Source organism: Phacochoerus africanus, chromosome 10, assembly GCF_016906955.1.
Source record: "Phacochoerus africanus isolate WHEZ1 chromosome 10, ROS_Pafr_v1, whole genome shotgun sequence".
In the NCBI taxonomy this organism is placed as follows: Eukaryota; Metazoa; Chordata; class Mammalia; order Artiodactyla; family Suidae; genus Phacochoerus; species Phacochoerus africanus.
In genome coordinates, this window is record NC_062553.1 from 3,825,379 (window position 1) to 3,847,429 (window position 22,051).

Here is a 22,051-nt window from a genome sequence, read left to right on the forward strand (position 1 = left end):
AATACAGTGTCCTGGAGCTCCTGCTGTGGTACAAAAGAATCAGCAGCATCTTGTGAACGCTGGGACACAGGTTCAATCCCTGGCCAGGCACAGTGGGTTAAGGATCTGGCATTGCTACAGCTGAGGATTAGGTCGAGACGGCCGCAGGGAAGCCAAAAATGGGGGGAAACAAAACAAATACAATGTGTCCTATGGAAACCCAACACTTAAAGAGAGGTAAGCTATGGCCTGGTACTATGGGGCAAGCCTTTTAAGGTTTCCAAACACGATCTGCAAGCCAGTCATCAAAACCCACCTGCTCATCGGATGGCTGGAAACGAGGGGATAGGGCCTTGTAGGATCACCCAGCCCATTTACTGCAGATCCCAAAAAGCAGCAGGCTAGTCCAGGAAGCGACCCACAACACTGGGCTACGTCCAAACCTCCCACTTTATTTATTTATTTATTTATTTTTTGTCTTTTCTAGAGCTGCACCTGCAGCATATGGCGGTTTCCAGGCTAGGGGTCTAATTGAAGCTGTAGCCACCAGCCTACACCACAGCCAGAGCCACAGCAATGCAGGATCTGAACTGCGTCTGCAACCTACACCACAGCTGACGGCAACACTGGATCCTGAACCCACTGAGTGAGACCAGGGATCAAACCACAACCTCATGGTTCCTAGTCGGATTCGTTAACCACTGAACCACGACGGGAACTCCTTATTTATTTATTTTTTTCCAACTCCCCACTTTAAAGAACACTCCCTGGAACTTCTTACAGTGACCAGCCAGGCTGTAATTAATAACAGCTCTGCAGTATCTGTAAATATGAAATCAAAATGAACAATCACCTGTATGGAAAATCCTGGTCCAAACTTCTACCCGAAAGCAAAGGTTTTCAAATCAGTCCCTTACTCTCGTAGACTAAACGGTAGGAAGGGGATGAAGAGGGCCCCACACGTTGAGCAAGTGACGTGCTAATTCTCCTCCCACCCCCACCTGGTGCTTTTCTAACGAAGAAGGTGAGGAGCCAATGTACCCATCCCCGAAAGCAAACGCCCTGCAAGCTCTTCTGCAGACTCACGCTGGTCTGTCTTCCAGGATGAGGGCAGTGGTGGAAAGTGGCTCAAAATCAAGATTCTTCCTCACATTCTGCTTTGGAGAGGGTGGCCTGCTAGGTCGTCCAGCCTTGTCTTCACATTCCTAGGACAAAGAAACCAGGGATAACTGCAGGCCCGGCCGATTCTGACACTAAGCAGTCTTTCTGAAAGTAAGAAGATCGTTCGGCTATGAAGTCCTTTACAACAGTCTGGAGGATGACGCACTCAAAGTACCTCCCGCTCTTCAGAAGGAAAAACTGCCAGTGAGAGGCGTCCTACAGCTCTGCGATTCAGGTCATCATCTTACCAGGGCAGTGTGCTGCCCTGCTGTGGGCGGGGGTGGGGGGGGGGGAACGACACTAAGGATCTCAACATCCCAGCTGCCTGGCTCTAAGGCCCGCAAACTCATCTCAGGTCTCCTATGCTTCCTCTTGCTAAGAGGTGTGCTTTCTGTCATCTGGACACTGTAAATATTAACTTTATTGCAGTGGCCACTGGGAAGCTCAGAGCCAGAGTGATAGCCAATTCTAGCATTCATCTGACCCCCAGGCTTCACCTCAAATAACATGCCCATCTTAAATTGCTAATAGATTTCCTTTTTGTTGTTGTTGTTCTTTCTGTCTTTTCTAGGGCCGCACCTGTGGCATATGGAGGTTCCCTGGCTAGGGGTCTAATCGGAGCTATAGCCGCCAGCCTACACCACAGTCGCGGCAACGCCGGATCCTTAACCCACTGAGCAAGGCCAGGGGTCAAACCCACAACCTCATGGTTCCTAAGTCAGATTCATTAACCACTGTGCCACGACAGGAGCTCCCAGATTTCATCTCATGGCATTTTACGTATTTTTGTTAGCCCTTCAAACCTTTCCTGAAATGAGGAAGGGGTTAAAGCAGAAACACAGAAAAAGAAATTCTTCAACACCTTCCTGTGAAGCCGTGATGGCGAGGCGCTGCATCAACCACCGTGCCATGCCCTGGAGATGCAAGCACAGCCTCCACACTACCAGGTCACCAATCTGTCCCGTGAACGGCAACCACAAAACCTCAGTCATGGCTGGTGACCCACGTTCCAAACACCCAGCCAGCAGGGTTCGGGGAGCTAAGCAATCTGTGCCAAAGCGTCCAGTCTCTGAAACTGTGTGTTGTAGCCCTTCGCAAAACAGTATTTTCTTCTTGCTGATTACAGACCAGGCTCCAGGACGTTCCGCTAAGGAGGCAACCTAACCGGGCAGACAGGGCGAGCAGATGCAAAGTTAGCCCAAGACTGAAACACCCATGCCAGCGTCCTCGGAAGCAGTGTCTGGGGTGGAGAGTGAATTTAGTTTTGCTTCATGACTATTATTCACACCGGGGGTCAAGAGGGGCCTTACTGGATCATTGGGCAAGCAGCTATGCTCTCAGCCAGAGAAGCCTACAGAGGCTTCTAAAAAGCTAAACGGAAAAATGATTTCCTCAAAACCCACAGGCGTGAGAAGGGCGTGCCCCAGAAGCACGCGGGGGGCAGTTTCTGTGCATCTGGACGCGCAAGGTTAAGGGTCAACGCGGCTCCCTCCGTGCTGAGATGCCCTCCACTCAGCCAGCGCTGAGGAAACAGACTCACTTTTCCATCCATTCAAACACCTGAGCACCTATGCGTGGCAGGCGCTCCATGCAACTTAAAAGGGTACCAAGCGGCCACCAGGAAGCATCCAGGGGGCCCGCGGGTGTAAGATGGCGAACTTCATGGGAAAAGCTACCGAAAGCTGTGAGCTGAGCAAGGTGCGGAGGGCACCCCGCGCTTTAACAAGAACTGCTCATGAGTGCCCTGGACGGCGCCACTCTTCTGCTGACCCTGCTCTAGGGACTCGTATGCCAAGGCCGCAGGCGTCAAGCCCCGAAGTCAGATGCCCGCTTCCACTCGCTTCTCTGCGCTCTACACACGGCATCTCACTTCATCCCCAACGGGCTCAGCGGAAGGGTCACCTCATTTTACAGGCAGGTCCCCTGAGGTTCAGAGCGAGGTGCCTGGTCCCTGAGGCCACAGCCAGCACGGAGCTGGGCCTGCAGGACTGTCCGGCCTGGGCAGGCCCTGCCTCTCCTGTGGCTGTACTCACACGGTGTGCAGCTCTGCAGGGAGGAGGCCGCGTCCCCTCCGGGTAAGGGCGGCCTCCAGAGCCAGACAGGCCCGCAAGCAAATTCAGATCCACCAAGAACCAACTGCGACCTCAGGCTCAGCGCAGCCCCTTCTCCGCACTGGGAAGAGCTTAAGAGCGCCCGGCAGAGGGGCTGCCTGAGGAGCGGGGACCTGGCAGGTGCTCAGCGCAGCCCTGGGGCAGAGGGGCGTCTGGGAAGGCCGGCCCGGCTGCTGTCCGCCCCCGCCCTGGTCTCCTCAGCCCTGAAACCGAGTGAGGCAAACAAAAAAAGGTCCGGGACCAAACAACACTCAGGGCGCCCTGCAGAGGCTGCAAACAGCACAGGTGTGAAAAGGAGGTGCGAAATACACAAAACACGGTGATTTTCTAAAAATCCATCTCTTCAGTTAGAGCTCGGAGGTTCCGCCACCAATAACAAGCAGCAACACCGCTGACAGCACCGTCCGAGGGCTTCGAACACACCACAGCGGCTCGCCCGGCTCACGCGAGCCCCCCAGGGAGAGGGCCCGAAGCCAGGCGCCCTGGCTCTGCAGCCCCGCTGCCCTCTGCAGGCTGCCGCTCGCCAGAATTCACCACCCAGCAGTGATCTCATCACTGGTCTGCAGTGTAAATGACGCTTTCGACTATGAGACAAACCTGTAATATGAACTAAGTGCAGATGCAGGGCCAACACTTATGTTTTAATTGTATAGAGCAATGTGTGATTTAAAAAAAAAAAAAAAAAAAGAGGCCTGGCCTGTCCACACTTGAAATCCCAAGGAAAGCCTTTTCCAAATTCGAAACGGCATCTCAGCATAGAAAGGGCTTTGGACATTGTTCCAGGTTCTGCTCCACACGTGGCTCTTATGGGGCTACCTACACGCCTCAACTGTAAGCTCATCCTCCACACCAGACAAACCAGCTCTAGGAACAAGAACAAGGACGAGTCACGCTCAGGAAAAACCACTTTCAGCTGTGAGTTACCGGCACTGAGGTCAGCACGGGACGGGGCGGGAGCTGGGGCTCTGGGAGCAAAAACCCTTAGATCCTGGGTCCTGGCGGCACGCGAGGCCGGCCGCCCTGCTCCTCTCTTAGCTGCGAGACGGCAGCGACTGGGAAGAAAGACTCCTGGGACCGTGAGAGGACCTGACTCCCATTCGGTGGCTGCCCACGACGTCTGAGCCCCTCCTGGGGGCCAGGCAAATGGCAGGTAGTCCCACCTCAGTCCAACGTCTCAGGGCCCTTATGCAAGCAAGTTTTGGGGTCTCTTGGCTCAAAGCAAGTAACAGCCATTTACGGTGATGCTCCTCAGAAGCCCTGCAGCGCATCAGCATGACCACCACGCAGGGGCTGCCTCGGGGTCTATGGATAAGCCTGGAGGGAATTCACAACAGGGTTCTCCAAAGTTCCAGTGGCAAATGAGGTTAACCAATTTAAAAAAATGCTGCTAGTCATGGCAGCATCTTCTTTTTAAAAAAATCAAACAATAAAAAAAAAACCAAGAGAGCACATAGGAAGGACAGTTTGTTTCAGTTCTATACCTAGTTATAGCTGTGCCTTCATGAGAGCACTGAGTTTCAACCCAAACTGTCCAACCTGGGGGGCAGGGGTAGGGATCATGCCAAAAAAAGTTTGCCAAAAGCCACTAATTGAGAATAGGATGCAGTCCCTGCCCACAGCAGTTTATCTTGTATTGTGCTGGGAAGATAAGACCAATAGCACAGGAAAGCAGCAAACAAAATCTACTGCCCCCAATTGGGGGGGGGGGGGCTGCTAAGTTGTGGCACGTGGTCTGACAATGAGCAAAGGTTCAGGAAAAACGCAATAAACCAGGGCAGCTCAAGAGGCCTCAACACAAAGCAGGGGCCAGCACCTATTTGTGAAGGGGCCACATGGGGCCTGGCACTCTTGGAGACCTGCAGACCCCGTGGCTCACTCTACTAGGGGCAATAAGAGGCCAGCAGAGGCTACGAACCCAGAGCAGACAATGAAAAATGCCATCCAGGCGCGAGCAAGCCACGTGCTGTGGGAGCCCCAAGCACAGGGTGCCCATGGCTGGAGAGAAAAAAGAAAGTGTCTCATAAAGGTGCCATCTGAGGGGACAAAAGGACAGGGGAGATCTGGGATAGAAGCCGCTAGGGAGAGGCATCCTGACAGCACAAGAGATCATGGTGGGCAGGCCTATTCGTGGGTGAGCACAAGCACTTTACGTGGGCAATGATGCTGGGCCAAGGTTGTTCTGTTCTAGGTTTTACGGTCTCAGAAATAAGCTACCTAGAGTTGATGGGACAAGCCAAGAGCGAGAGAAAGAGAGGAAGAAAGAGAGGTAGGAAGAACCAGACTTGGTACACAGCCAGCAAGTACGCAGTGGGAGGTGTGATGAGCCCGTGAGATACATCCAACGGCAAGGATGACATCTCGTGCACGACCTGAACACCGCTAAGGACAAGGACAGGGCCTTAGACTCCTGAATTAAGTGTATGATCTGCCAGTTAAAAAAGAACAGAAAACAAGCAGCAATCCCATTGTGGCTCAGTGGGTTAAGGACCCGGGGTTGTCTGTGTGAAGGTGCAGGTTTGACCCCTGGTCTTGCTCAGTGGGTTAAGGATCCAGCATTGCCACAAGTTGTGACGCAGGCCACAAACGTGGCTCAGATCCGCTGTAGCATACATAGGTCACAGCTGCAGCTCGGCTTCGCCCCTACCGAGCATGGCAGGTCACCATGTGGTACCTATTTTTTTCCTTTTTACTGACACACCTGTGGCATATGGAAGTTCCTGGGCTAGGGGTCAAATCAAAGCTGCAGCTGTGTCCTATGCCATTGCCACAGCCACCCAGATCCAAGCCACAGCTGCAAGCTATGCCGCAGCTTACGGCAATGCTAAATCCTTAACCCACTGAGCGAGGCCAGGGATCGAACACACATCCACACAGAGATAACGCTGGGTCCTCAACCCAGGGAGCCACAAGAGGAACTCCCCCAAGGTACCTATTAAAAGACATGAACCAAGCTGAATGACAGCACAGCAGCCACATGAGCCCAGGCTGAGGGCCCTGCAGGGGAAGCACTGGGGTTGGCAGCAGGCCTGGGTCCAAACCATCACCTCCAGATCATCACCAGCAGCAGTGACCTTGAGCATGTTCCTTCACCACCCGCCCCCCCCCAAGCATGTCTCCTCATCTACTAAACGAGAAGATTAAGTGAGAATGAACTAACCCAACACACACAGCCACAGCAGGTGCCCCCAAATGACTGTCACTGTACTACTACAGCATTTTCACAATATTTCCTGTTAAGAGGGGTACTTAATAAGATTGTGGTGAAGTCTAGATGAAGTGCCCAGAACACGGCAGCTGGTTTCACTTTGCCATTTGTTAACAAGCAACTTCTGGGGCGGGAGGGGCATTGTTTCAAAATCTGGGATGAGATCTGTTTTGTTTTGCCATTTTAGTGGGGGAAGTGGCCTGAACAGGTCTCACAAATGCTTAGCCTTCCAAATGACAGTTCTAGTGACCAATGAGGCTGGCCTCATTAGGACCCTTGCAACCCCTGAAGGGTCCTCACACCTCAATTATTTTATCCCCCCCCCCCCCCCAGTCCTTTCAGAAAGCACTAAGTTACCAGAAATGCTGGCTTTGGGGAAAGCAACTCCCAGGAGGTCTTTTTAATCCTCATGTTTCTTACAAACATCTAGGACACAAAAGTTGTCTGTGGACCGGGAGTGAAATGTATGAGAGCCGAACTGTGGGTTTCAACGAGCCTGGTTACTGCTGCGATCTGACCACCTTATTCGGACCTGGAGCAAACCGGGTATAGCCTGATTTCCCTGGGACCACGAACAATGAATGCCATTCAGGCCTCTAAGAGGGGTGACTGGCCTGGACTGACCTCAATCTCAACACCGGCTGCGATCCCATTTGGGGTGATAAGAATTAGGACGCGCTGGCTCTCTCTCCTGCCAGTCTCTCACTCAATCCTGGGAGAAATCCACACGGAATCCCAGACAAAGACTGGCAGGGAGGAGGAAGGCGCATCGCCGCGGTCACATGCACGCTTCAGCTCGCTGGAACAGATGCATGGAACACGCACACATGCACACGGGCGCACCCACGCAGCGGCCTCCGCGCAGGTGACGGGCGGGCAGGCCCCCGGAGGGGCGCGGGCGGGGCCGGGCCCCACTCACCATGAACGCCGCGGGGCTCAGAGGCGCGCGGCCGGCGGCTCCATGCCCGGGCGAGCGAGCGAGCCGGGCTCCGCGGCGGGACCTCGGGCGGCGGCTCCGGAGGGCGGGCCGAGGCGGCAGGCCGCTCAATCGCGCGCAGATGCGGCGCCGCCGATCCGCGGCTCGGTTTCGGCGCGTCAGGCCTGGCTCGCAGGGACCCTGGGCGCCGGGGGCGGGCCGGGGGCGGGGCTGGGGAGGACCCCGAGTCCCGCGGGGGTCCCTCCAGGGCCCGCCTGGTAGGGAAGGTCACACGCACCCTAAGGACGCAGGACGTGCCCGCGCAGGCGGGCGCAGAGTTCAGGCGCGGGATGTCCACGCCGTTACAGACCCGCCGGCCTGATGCTCACACTAAGCCAGTTACGCTGCGTCCTCCGCTCACAAGTGCCACGCTGGAAATCGGACCTTCCGAAAAGGAAGCAGCGAAACCCCAAGCAACGAACGCCAAAGCTCTGCTTTGCAAGCTTTCAAAAAAAATGAGACTTGTACCGTACCCGAAAGAATATAAAAACAGTAACACTAGTAACCTTTGGGTAGTGGTTAGAAGCAATTTTACTCGACTACGGTTCAAATGTTCTCCACAAGAACGGCTCAAGCAAAACGTCAGGGTGCACACAAAAACACATAAAGGAGAAATTTGACTAGTCCTTGCTTCTAGGGAATTGGCTGGGAAGGGGCATTAGAAACTGTTGGGGGGGGGTGCGACAGAAATATTATCTAGATAAGCATCCACAAAACTAACTGAACAGCAGCCTTTAGAAGAGAGCATTCCACTGCTGGTAGATTATACCCCAATGTTTTAAGTCTTTAAAATCCGCATAAGGTCACAGTTATTTCTGGTCAGCCCCGGGGTCCAACCCAAGGGCTGAACAAACTGGGTCTAAGACAACACAGACTCTCCTTCAGTTCCCAGGCTAGAAGTGCCAGGCTTTGCCCAGCTGACTTTCTGGGTAACACCATTACCAACTTGACACCAGAAACGTCTTCACTCAGAAGCAGCCTACAGTGTCCACGAAGCTGTAATAAAGCAGACAGACAATGACAAGGGATGACGAATATGTGGAGAATCTGGAATTTTCATAAGTCACTGGTAGTCGCAGCCATTTGGGAGAAGAATCTGGCAGCTTCTTATATAGTTCCATATACACCTACCACACTCCAGGGAACCAACCCAAGAGAAATAAAAAATGCATCCACAAAAAGACATGCATGCAAATGTTCACAGCAGCATTATTCCTAACAGCCCAACACCAAAAACAATCCCCAGATCCATTAAGGAAGGACCGGGTAAATAGCACTGACACAGCCATGCCGAGGGGCCCTGATACACGCGACCGCATGGACGCCACATGGGGAGCCTCAGGACCACTGGGCTGAGTGAAAGATGCCAGGCAAAAGCTAATGTGCACGATTCCATTTATACGAAATGTATCTTAAAAACAAACCTCTAGAGAGAAAGCAAATTAAGGTTTGCCTGGAGCTGGGCAGGAGCAGAGATCCACTGCACACAGGCACCAGGGAACTTTTCCGTGTGATGAAAATATTCTAAAACTGGATTGTAATAGTTGCATAACGGCGCAGGTTTATTAAAAATCATGAACATGTAGAATGAGTGAATTTTACAGTATGATAATTATACCTCAATAAAGCCATTTTTTTTTAAGTAATAGGATAAAAAGGGAGAGACTGTTTCTGGCTGGAAGGATTACGGAAAGCCTTGTTGAGGAAAAATTATTCAAAATGTGGAAACAAGACAAAAGCATGGAGGAGGGGTGGCTTTTCACTTTATTCCTTGGTTTATTTCATTCTCTAGAAGTGCCTGTGCTAATACCGATTAGAGTGCAGAATCTGTAACGTGACATATTAGCTTGTGGATTCATGTCCAACAGAAATGATAACTCGAAAGATTGTTTTCTAATCCCCATCAGTTTGTGTAAGTCTAACCTAGCACTCTTATTCTAATTCGTCTTTGGTTTTGTGCCTATAAATACCCACTTCCTCAAATGCCTTTGGAATCAATTTTATCATCTTACTGATTCAGCGTATCTCAATGCATGAATCTTCCTTTTTTTTTAAGATTTTTATTTTTTCCACTATAGTTGGTTTACAATATTCTGTCAATCTTCTGCTGTACAGCAAAGTGATCCAGTCACAAACACACACACACACATATATACACACACATTCTTCTCACATTCTCCTCCGCCATGCTCCATCGCAGGGACTAGATACAGACCCCAAATGAATCTTTAATCCACAGTCATTCTTTTAAAAAAGGGAAATGTCACGAGAGGGTGGTAGAATAACCTTTCTATTGAGAGAAGAAAGGGACAAATAACTGAGGGCAATACACAAACCCGACTGGCTGCCGATTCCAAAGAACAGTTTGGTGCAGCCAGGGAGAGCAGAGCATGATCTGGTTACGGACACGGTCATGGTCGGATGCTATCATGGGATGATGATAATTTTCCCAAGTGTGTGATAACACCTCCATGTGTGTAGAGAGCTGCATGCTGGTGTATTTATGGGTAAGACATCATGATACCTGCAACTTACTTTCAAATTTTTTTTAAAACGTCCTAGAAAGACATGACAAAATGAATATGGCAGAATGTTAACAACTCCTCAATACAAGTGGAGCATATATGGCTGTTCATCATTCAATTACTCCCTGAGGAGTTCCGGTCGTGGCTCAGTAGTTAACGAATCTGACTAGGAACCATGAGGTTGCGGGTTGGATTCCCTGGCCTTGCTCAGCGGGTTAAGGATCCGGCATTGCTGTGAGCTGTGGTGTAGACCGAAGACATAGCTGGGATCTGGCGTTGCTGTGGCTGTGGTGTAGGCCGGCGGCTACAGATCCTATTAGACCCCTAGCCTGGGAACCTCCATGTGCCGCAGGTGTGGCCCTAGAAAAGACAAAAAAAAAGACAAAAAAAAATTACTCCTTGAATGCTTCTGTAGGTTTGAAATTTGTCTTCACAAGGGGAATAAACTGGTGACAAATCAACTTAAACACCGGTCCCCACGGAAACACTCCCTGCCCTGCCATGTAAAACTACAGCAGGGCCCTGTTCATCCCTCTCCTAGCATCCTGTTCTGTTTTCTCATAGCACTTAATCACAACTTGTAATTACGTGACTCTCTGATTAGTATTTATTTCCCTCAAGAGACCACGAAACCTCTGAGGGTGGGGACTTGCTGTAGCCTCTTCACCACTGAGGGCTAACGAAGTACACAGCAGAGACAAGACCCTCAGCATCTGTGGAATCCATCCTTTTTCCATCCAGCCAACAAGCACTTAAGGTGCTTGGTCCTAGGAACCAAGATGAACAGGCTGCCTGCTCTCAGTGGCTCACAGGCCAGCCAACAGACAACTACCACGCTACCTGGGTGCTCAGTCCTAGGACAGAAAAAAAGCTCAAGGTTCCAGGAGCCCCCAGAGCAGCTGACCCAGCCTGAGGAGTGACTGGTGACTTTCTGGAAATAATCCCTGCAACCGGAAGAGAGCCAGCTCCATTCTCACAGAGAGGCGTGGGCTCTCCGCCTCTCCACGCCTCTGGAGCCCACGCCTCCCACCCACACCCAGTGCCACACATACTTCGGAGGGCAGCCAACCTGAACCCACAGGCTCGCTAACTTTGAACAGGAGGGGGATGTGTTCAGGATGTGTTTAACAGGCAGCAAGATGTGCTTCCCCAAACACACTGCTTAGCTCTTCTGGCAGGCTGTAACCTGCAAATCACTTTAACAATAGTTTCCATCACACATTTTAGAACGGAGTACCTACCGTTTATAAAGTTCTAACTATATATTATACCATGTGATAACTTAAAGCAAAAATAAGAAGGAAATAGAGCCTTTTATCTATCTCACTATTGCATTAGATTTCACTTTTTTTTTTTTTCTTGGCGGCGCCTGCAGCATGTGGAAGTTCCCGGGCCAGGGATGGAACCCACGTCACGCCAGCAACCCCAGCCACTGTGTGAAAGTGCTGATTCCTCAACCTGCTGCACCACAGCAGGAACTCCAGGTTGGACTTCTGTCTTAATTCACCTGTTGAGAAGTCTTCCTCAAGTTTCTGAGTTAACCAGCGCCCCTCCCAGCTTCTGTATCTCCATCAGTTCGCTGGATTCATTCACTTATGCGATTCATCTACAACACGGCTGTCTTCACCCTTTTAGGTCCAGGAGGTAGAACTGACTGGTTTGTCTGAGGCAGCAGCCTAACAGACAGGCTGACAAACTCAGGGGGCGTCGCAGAATCAAAAGGTGGCTGCAGGGACCGCTTCAGGGCCAACCTAGGAGACGGGCAGGTAAATCATGACGCAGCTACACAAAGGCCCTCAGTGAGCAGAAGTGAGGTCGCAGACGAATATTTAATGACCTGGGAAATGCTTACGTCGTCAGAGAGATGAGAAGAAAGTCTACAGAGTGGTACATTGTGAAATTCTGACATTCTTAACAGTCATTCATCCATTTAACACACACATGTTAACGCTTCACTAAAGCCAGGAACCGTTCTGACCCCGGAGATGAAGGGACTGAGAAGCACACAAGGTCTGCTCCCCGGTTTCCTCAGTGTATGTTCCAGGGGGGCTGAGAGGCAGGCAATAAACAAGCAAACAAGTGGGCAAAAATTTAAGATGGAGAAAAGTTCTGAGCAGAAAGTCCCGAGAGTCCTGTGACAGAGGGACAGCGATGGGTGGCGGTGGCGGCTCCTTCCCACGGAATGAGCAGGGTTATTTTCTTTTTTCCTCTCTTTTTTTTTTCCGGCCATGCCCCTGGCATGGGGAAGTTCCCGGGCCAGGGATCAAACCCGCACCATGGCAACAACCCAAGCTGCTAGAGTGACAGCGCAGGAGCCTTAACCCGTTGCACCACAGGAGAACTCCAGGGAAAACTTCTTGGAAGACACCATGGAAGAGTGAGCATCTGAGCTAACCCGGTGAGTCTCATCGGCCCTAACAACCCCACGAGATAAGCACTGTGCTAGGCTGAACGACGGCCCGCCAACACGCCTATGGCTCAGTCCCTGGCACCTGGGCTAGTGCCTCATACCGCAGAGGAGACGCTGCAGACCTGATTAACGTCATGGGCCCTGAGAAGGGGAGATTATCCTAGAGTATCTGGTGGGCCCCAAATAACCACAAGGGTCCTTAAAACCAGAGGGAGATGTGACTGTAGGAGGGGAAGGCAATATTCTGATGGAAGCAGAAACCGGAGTGAGGCAGCCCGAGCCAAGGAATGCCCGCAGCTTTTAGAAACTGGAAGAGAAAGAACAGGTTCTCTCTTGGAGCCTCTCGGAAGACAGCTCTGCCAGCACTCTGATTTTACTCTAGAAGACTCATTTCAGACTTCTGACCCCCAAACTACAGGAGAGTAAATCTGTATTGTTTTAAACCACCAAGTTTGTGGCAGCAGATTGCAGGAGCATCAGGAAACAGGTATAGCACTCAGCATCCCCGGCCGCGTTTTCCCCCAGATACAGCAACAAAGACTCGCCTGAGCACCTGTAAGTACTCGCTGGCCAGTGGCGGGGGCGGGGGTGTCTAAACCCAGGCTCCTGGCTCCAGAGCCCCATCCATCACCTCCCCTGAGGCACTGCCTCTGAACTGAGATGTCAGTTTCCCAGAATTGTGTTCCTTTCCTGGCCCTAGGGCCCCGTGAGCTATCAGACACAGGCATAAGGCCCAGGAACAAAAACACGTGCCTGTTAATCCAGGGATACCATGGAGTTTCCGGTGTCAGAGAGGAGGCTCCACCCGAAGTGCGTACTCAGGCAGACAAGATGTTGCTTCGGGAGTGTTGTGAGGTCAGCTTACATGAGTAACTTAAAGGAAAGTACAGTTAACAGTCTGACTCTCCTCAAATCTCAGGTCTCTCCAAGTCCTACCCGGGCACTTGCTGATTCTGTGTCGTCAGGAGGGCCCGCAGCACGCACGGCAGCCCACGACGACGATGGCGAGGAGCCAGCCGGGCCTGGGCCTGCTGAGTCCTGAGAAAGGCCCAGGAAGTGGCCCCCCTGCGGATCTGCCCATGACTCGAGATTATAAAATACCTGGAAATCTCAGTCTTCCATCAGGTATTAGGTCAAGGCGAAAGAAGCGGTTTTCGTTGGCCGTCAGCATCTTCCTATCGGCACATTAAATTGCTCGGAGAAGCATTTGAAAGCTCCTGAGGGCCCCCTCCCCAGGCCCCCTGGCCAGGTCTTCCTTGGAAGCTGCCCCAATTCAGCTGCTTCCATGAACACACTTTTCCGGGCCAGGTTATTCGATGGGCCACCCAACTGCAGATGCTCTCGCCTGAGCCTACAGTCAGAAATTGGACTCAGAGCATGGGTGGTCCCCTCTGAATTGTCCTGGCCACAGCATCTTCAAGGTCAGGGTCAGGCAGGTTGCCAGTACCTATGGTGTGCACAGCAGAGGCGCTGCACAGCTGGACCTCAAACATGCGAGCCCAAGAAACCAACGGAAGCTGCTGAGAAAGGCCCGGGGGCAGGCCCTGAACTGTCAGAGGCTCCCACCAGGAAGGGCTGTGGGTGAAGAGGGCTTCCTCTGCCTACCTCCATCACTGGGGTATCTTTTTTTTGTTTTTTTTTTGGTCTTTTTGCCTTTTCTAGGGCCACTCCCTTGCGGCATATGGAGGTTCCCAGGGTAGGGGTCGAATCAGAGCTGTAGCTGCTGGCCTACTCCAGAGCAGCTCACGGCAACGCTGGATCCTTAACCCACTGAGCCAGGCCAGGGATTGAACCTAAAACCTCACGGTTCCTAGTTGGATTCGTTAACCACTGAGCCGCAATGGGAACGCCCATCTGGGGTATCTTATAGATATGCTTCCATGAACTATTTTTAGAATTTGAAAAAAAAAATTCTTTTTTAAGCCACTTCAAATGGAACCCAAGGCTGATTTTGCCAACAGCAATCTCCAAAATACACTAACCAGGCCACCACAGCAGCAAAGCTTTAAAGGTGTGGCCATAAGGGGACCAGCCTGAGAGACACCTCTGAGCTTTACCGAGCTCGTCCTGGACACGGATAGAGCGCCCAGAACACCCACACCTCCCCTCCCGACCCCCCACGAGCACAGGCAAGGTGCGAGTTATCTCTGCAGAGGAGCGGACCAAGTTCAGGGTAGCGACGTCAGGTCATCGGCCTAGTCACCCGAGTGACCGTGAGTGACAGCGTGAAGACACAGACAGGGTGCTCTGAGCCACCGTGAGCGTTCCTCCCCAGCCCCCTGCCTTCCCGAGCCTGGGACCCTGGCCCCGGCGCTGTGAGAGGCCCCAGGGAAGCTGTGTGCATGTCCTGTTGTCGACTCCTGTGGTCCGCGGGGACCACGCCAGGAAGACAGCGGGCGCATGCTGAATGCTGCCCGCAGGCTGCCGGCGAAGTGCATCCCTGCCACGCTGGGAAAAGCAGCAAACCCGAGGAAGCACTGTGCACGGGACTTTCCGTTTATATCGCTACAGGCAACTGGGGTAAGAGGGTTACACTCCTCGGATAAATGAGCCGTAACCACAGCAACAGCAGGACACAAGCCACCCACAGAATGAAAACAAAGTTCAAATTAAAATGACCGCACTGCCATTCGCCTTTCTCCTCTGTTCCCCTTTTGCTCTTCCAGAAAGGGAACATGTGGAAATGTGAAATGTCATTAACCTGCTGCCTCTCTGAAATCCAAAATTAGTAGGGACTAGACGTTTTACGAAATAGTCTCCTGAAAGACTCACCCTCAAGCAAAAGGTCCTGATTGCATGCAGATGAGCCAACCACCTCAACAAGCCAAAACTTCCAAAAGAGACTCCACTTTACTCTGGATCATCAGCTGCTGGGTAGTTTCCCTCTCTGCTCTAGCCACTAGGAAGCTCAGTGTCAAATCTGAAGGGTGCCTCTTGCAGCTGCATGGAAACTTGTGAGCTGTGCTTTGAGGTATCCCTTAGGCTCAGGGTTTTTTGGGTTTTTTTTTTTGTCCTTTGCCCAAATTTTTCAACATTTTTTTTTTCTCTATCATTTTGCACATTTTTTAAAAAACTTTTTTTGGAATAGACCTGCACACAAAACAAAATTCAGAAGGTACACAGTGAAGGTCTCCCTTTTGCTCCAGTTCACTCGTCTCTCCCTCCAAAGCAACTTTATGATTACCAGGTTCACAGGCGCCTTTCCTGATGCCGGATCTGCACTTGCAAGCAAATGCTTGTATCTTTATGCACACAGAGCACACTAATATAGAGGGTTATTCATCTTGCTTTTTTAAGGTAGGCACTGAATTTTACAGAGGGCTTTAATCAATTCTCTACTGCCAGGCACTTAGTTAGCTCACAATCTTTTATAATCAATCTTTTTTATAGTCTTCCAGTCGATACCTTTAGAAAACCATCATTTACCTACACACTAATTCACCTGTAAGATAAATTCCTAGAAGTCTAAATGCTGGGTCAAAAGTACCCTAACTGGAGTTTCCGCTGTGGCTCAGTGTAAGGAACCTGACTAGTATCCATGAGGATGCTGGTTTGATCCGTGGCCCCACTCAGTGGGTTAAGGATCCGGCGTTGCCCTGAGCTGTGGTGTAGGTCGCAGGCATGGCTTAGATCTGGTGTGGCTGTGGCTGTGGTTGGGCCAGCAGCTGCAGCCCCTATTTGACCCCTAGCCTGGGAACTTCCACCTGCCGATGGGTGAAGCCCTAAAAGGGGGGGGGGGGCCCGACTGACTGATTGAGTCATCTGTTCATGTCAGCTTTATGTTTTCAGTTAACGTGCAGTTAGCTCTTTTGGTGCATGCACGTCTATGGCGATTAACACAAACGGTCTTGCAGCCACGACCCTCACGATCCAGACACAGGACGGTTCCATCATCCCCGAGACCTGGTCCGTGCTCTCCTTAGTAGCCACACCGGGCACGGCAGCGTTATCTTCTCAAGTATGTCATATAAATAAAATCATACAGGATGTAACCTTTTGAGACAGGATTCCTACAGTCAGATAATACCCCTGAGATTTGCCCAAGCTTGTTAATACGGTGGCGTACACTGATGGATTCTCAAATACTAAACCTGCTTTGGATTCCTGGGGTAGATGCCACATAGTCACGGTATACTACCCTTCGAAAAGTGTGTGTGTGTGTGTGTGTGTGTGTGTGTGTGTAGCTGAGTTCAATTTGCTACTCTTGCGTTGAGGATTTTGTGAGGAAATACAGGTCTCCAGTTTGCCTTCTTTGTACTGTACTTGCATGGTTTTGGCATCAGGCTAACACCAGACTCATAAAACGAGTCATTCCTTTCTCTTCTAAAAATGGTGTCATTTAACTTTTTGGTAGAACCGAACAATGAAACCACATCTGGGCCTGCAGATTTCTTTTTCTGGAAGGTTTTTAACTACAATTTCTATTTCATTACTAATTACAGGACAGTCTGGGTTGTCTACTACATCCTGGATAAGTTTTAGTGATTTGGGACGTTCAAGGAAAAGAACCATCTCTTCTAGGTTATCAGATTTACACATGCAGGGTTGTTTTTTTTGTTTTGTTTTGTTTTGTTTTTGTCTTTTTGCTATTTCTTGGGCCGCTCCCGTGGCATATGGAGGTTCCCAGGCTAGGGGTCGAATCGGAGCCATAGCCACCGGCCTATGCCAGAGCCACAGCAACGCGGGATCCGAGCCGCGTCTGCAACCTACACCATAGCTCACGGCAACGCCGGATCGTTAACCCACTGATCGGGGGCAGGGACCGAACCCGAAACCTCATGGTTCCTAGTCGGATTCGTTAACCACTGCACCACGACAGGAACTCCTCATGCGGGGTTTTTAATAACATTCTCCTATTATCCTTTTAATTTCTGCAGCATCTGTAGTGTCTTTTTTCATTCTTCTTCTTCATAATTGGTTCTCCTCTGTTTCAGTCCGTTTTGTTAAGAGTTTGATTCTGTTGGTCACTTCTTTTTTCTTCTCTCTCTCTCTTTTTTCCCCTGTCTTTTTGTCCTTTTCTAGGGCCGCACCCACAACACATGGAGGTTTCCAGGCTAGGGGTCTACACCACAGCCACAGCAATGCCAGATACAAGCCATGTCTGCGACCTACACCACAGCTCATGGCAACACCAGATCCTTAACCCACTGAGTGAGGCCAGGGATCAAACCCGCAACCCCATGGTTCTTAGTCGGACTCGTTTCCGCTGCACCACAACGGGAACTCCCTGTTGGTCATTTCAACAAATCAGCTTTTGGTTTCACAACTATTATGTTTTTCTGTTTTCAAGTTCAGTGACTTCTAGTCTCATACTATTTCCTTCCTTTTGCTTGCTTTGGGTTTATGTGCTCCTTTTACAGTTTCTTAAAGTAGAACAATTAGATTCAAAACCCTTTTTCTTTTCTAATGTGACTGATTTAATGCTATCAATTTCCTTCTAAGCACTGTATCCCACAAAGTTTGATAGCCTGTAACTTTACTTCAGTTCAAAATATGTTCTCCTTTTCCTCGTGACTCTCCTGTTGTCCCAAGATTTATCTAGAACCGTGTTACCTGTTTAGTTTCCAAGTTTGGGGAGATGTTCTTATAATCTTTCCGGCGTTGGTTGAGCACAATTCCACTGCAGTTGAAGGAGGTGTTCTGTGTCATTTCAACCCTTGTCAATTTAGTTTCTTTCATCATCGAGGTTGTGCTTTGTCTTGGTGACAGCACGTATGTAAAAAGGAGAGGTGTGGTGCTCTTGCTGGAGGCTCGAGCGTTCCGGGAATATCACTGCTGGTCACGGCTAGGTTCTGGCTAATTCTGTCAAGAGTTCCCTCATTTACGAAGAGGGGTGCCATCGCTCCAGTTGTAACCTGCCCCCTCGTTTCACATCTGTCGGACTTGGCACATGTATTTTGCGGCTCTGTCGTTAGGGGCACACACGTTGCATATCCTGGTGTCTTCATCAGGTAACATGCCACCTTATCCCTGGTCATTTTCTTTGCTCTGAAGTCTGCTTTTTCTGATATTAATACATCTGCTCTATCTTCATTTTGACTAGTGTTTCCATGGTAGTATATCTTCTCCATCTTTTAGTTTTTTTTTTGTTTTTTTTTTTAGCTATTTCTTGGGCTGCTCCCATGGCATATGGAGGTTCCCAGGCTAGGGGTTGAATCGGAGCCATAGCTGCCGGCCTACGCCAGAGCCACAGCAACGCGGGATCCGAGCCGCATCTGCAACCTACACCACAGTTCACGGCAATGCCGGATCCTTAACCCACTGAGCGAGGGCAGGGACCGAACCCGCAACCTCATGGTTTCTAGTCGGATTCGCTAACCACTGCGCCACGACGGGAACTCCTAGTTTTAACTACATATTTTATATTTTAAGTGGATTTCTTTTAGGCAGCATATAATTGGGTTTTGTTTTGTTTTTCTTTTTAGGGTATATGGAAGTTCCCAGGATAAGGGTGGAATCGGAGCTGTAGCTGAGGGCTGCCACACAGCCACAGCAACACCAGATCCAAGCCACATCTGCAACCCACACTGCAGCTCACAGCAACGCCAGATCCTTAACCCACTGAGCGAAACTAGGGATCAAATCCACGTCCTCATGGATGCTAGTAGGGTTAGTTACCACTGAGCAATGACAGGAACACCCAGGGTCATTGTGTTTGTTTGTTTGTTTTTTGGTCTTTTGTCCTTTTAGGGCCACACCCATGGCATATGGAGGTTCCCAGGCTAGGGGTCGAATTGGAGCTGTAGCCACCGGCCTACACCACAGCCACAGCAACGCAGGATCCGAGCCGCGTCTGTGACCTACCTACACCACAGCTCACAGTAATGCCAGATCCTTAACCCACGGAGCAAGGCCAGGGATCGAACCCACAACCTCATGATCCCTAATCGGATTCGCTCCCACTGCACCACGACGGGAACTCCCAGACCATTTGCATTAAGGTAAGTTATTGGTATGCTCCCGTTTAGGCCTAGCATCTCATTTGTTTTCTGTTTTTCCTTCCTCTGTTTCTTCTTCCCTGCCTTGATTTTGGATTTTTTTTAACTTTTTCTGGAGTTCTATTTTAATGTATTGCTTTCTAGTCCCTCTTTTTATAGCTTCGTGGTTGATCTGAGATTTGCAAGATCCTTTTCCACAGTCTAATTAGAATCAACATTTTAGAACCTCAAGTGGACACAGAACCTCATGTCTCCCACCGCAGATTTTATCTGTAACATGTGTTACAGCTGCACATACAGCAGACACCACACAACATTACACTTTCTGCTTTCAACCAGACACACTGTGAAGAACTCCCAGGGAGAACAAGGGCCCAGTGTGTCCCTCTACCACTTCTGCTCCTCAGCCCAGCGTTCCAAGTTTCCTTCTAGAGTAAGGTCCCTACTGTCTGGAAAACTTCCTTTAGTCATTTTTTCAGATCTGCTGCCAACAACTCCTCTTAGTTTTCCTTTATCTGAAAAGATCTTTATTTCACTTTCATTCCCGAAGGGTGTTTTGCTGGGTATAGAATCGGGGGTTGAAAGTTCTGCTGTTGAGCTGTTTCCCTTCCTGGTGGCCTCCGTGGTTTCGGAGGACAGAGAATCACAGTGACCCAAACGGCCGTCCCCCCTTTCTCAGGCTGCTTCGAAGACTTCCTTTCTCTGCCTTTAGCTTCAGCAATTTGGTCCCGATGTGTCTGGGCACCAACGTCTTTGGCTTCACCTGGTTTGGCGTTCACGGAGCCCCCGCACCCACCAAATCTGTAGGTTTTTACCTTTTGTCAGATTTGGGATGTATTCAGCCATTATTTATATTACCCTGTATCAAGCTGGGGGGATACCAGAGGAGAAAAAAAAGATAAACCCAATCGATTCAGTGGGACTCTGAATTCTGGTCTTCTTCCCTAACCCAGCTGTTTGAGATTCCTTATCAGCATCTCAATAGCTGCTCCATGTACTGTGTTCAAGTTTTACAGCTGCGTTCATAGGGAGAGACGGGTGAGAGAGGGCTTAGTCCTTCGGACCCATAACCGGCATCTGATCTGTTTGTACACTGGCTCAAACCCATTTTCCAAAGGCATGAAATAAGGGATGATAAAAACAAAGGAAGCTTTCATTTCTTTGTCTTTGTCTTTTCTTTTTTTTTTTTCTTTGTCTTTTGTCTTTTCAGAGCCACACCAGTGGCATTTGGAGGTTCCCAGGCTAGGGGTCTAATCAGAGCTACAGCCGCTGGCCTACACCACAGCCCACAGCAACACCGGATCCTTAACCCACTGAGCAAGGCCAGGGATCGAACCTGTAACCTCATGGTTCCTAGTCGGATTCGTTAACCACTGCGCCACAACGGGAACTCCAGCTTTCATTTCTAAGTGAAATGAAACTGCTGTAGATTTCACCTGTGGACCAGCCACCAATGACCCGCACTGCCCAGCCAGGCTTATGCTTCCTGCCATTCGTGATGACTCGGGATTTTCCGAGCACGCAGAGGTGAGGATGAATGTCACTCTAAGTTGCCCTGGGTTTGCCTTCTTCTGGATTCTCCCTTTAACATCTAAGAGCTGGCCTGAAATTCCAGAAGGCCATTCGAGACATTCCAGGCTATACAAACCCAAACACCTGTACTTATCTTTGCTCCCACGACAGAGTTTATCGGGGACACTGAAACCCACAAGCTCTTCCTTTCCTGCACCTCTCCTTGCCACGACTAGGAGCTGCCTCGGCGCCCAACCGGAGCCCAGCCTCATCCCCTGACAACAGCGCCAACTGGTCCTGTCTACATTCATAGTGTTAGGTCTCAAAGACCCAGAATATCTGTTATAAAGCATCCGCAAGCATCTGCGGCCCTGAGCCCCTTGGACATCTATTCAAATTGCAAAGGCTCACCTTTACTTTTCAAATGACCTTTTCTTTAACGAAATAAAAAGAGGAGTTCCCGCCGCAGCTCAGCGGTTAACGAACCCAACTAGCATCCATGAGGACTTGGGTTTGATCCCTGGCCTCACTCAGTGGGTTAAGGATCTGGCGTTGCTGTGAGCTGCAGTGTAGGTCGAAGACACGGCTCGGGTCCTGCATTGCTGTGGCTCTGGCTCCGAGTGGACCCCTAGCCTGGGAACCTCCATATGCCATGGGTGCGGCCCTGAAGAGACAAAAAGACCGATAAATAAATAAATAAATAATCAAAAGAAAGAGCACAGACAAATTACTGAATGGAAAAATACCAAAATGCAAACAGTAGGGGCAATAAGACTCCAAGTGTTTTCTTTTCCTTAATTTGCTGATGTCTTATACATATTCTACAAGTCACAGAACTGAGAGGTCAGTAATACTAATTTATCTAAAGGGATCCATTCTCCATTTCCCAGAAACTTGAGCAACTGGGGGCCGTAACCACCAGCCGTAACCACCTCCTGCCAGGCTGCGCCGGGAAGGCTCACTAAGGACACTCGTCCACATGGCCCCACTGGAGCAGGAATTAGAGTTTACTATACATCTTAATTAGGCTTTAGCTCTATCTAGAGTTACTGCCACCACTTGAGATCACACGTCTAGACACTCAGGCCCCACACGGGCTCTCTAAAGCTGGGGTGCTGTGTGAGCGGACATCTGTGACAGCAACCAGCTCGACTCTGGTGCCCAGGAGCCTCCTCATAGGGGCAGGTCCCTGGCTCGGGATCCTTCTCTGGTCTCGCTTGCTTGGGGGGGCGTG

At 50.3% G+C, this 22,051-nt stretch overlaps 1 protein-coding gene across 7 annotated transcripts in view; it reads right to left on the bottom strand.

Annotated features, from left to right (window-relative positions):
* The window catches only part of TBC1D14 (TBC1 domain family member 14), a 95,592-nt gene that overhangs the window by 32,848 nt on the left and 40,693 nt on the right, over positions 1–22,051 (bottom strand). For 6 of the 7 annotated variants that reach the window (XM_047799409.1, XM_047799413.1, XM_047799411.1 and 3 more), the window contains one exon: positions 1,066–1,184. In XM_047799409.1, the coding sequence (XP_047655365.1) occupies positions 1,066–1,184 (119 nt within the window). Of the gene's footprint in view, positions 1–1,065; positions 1,185–7,375; positions 7,482–22,051 lie in introns of those variants that run through there. The other variant, XM_047799415.1, reaches the window with a different exon arrangement.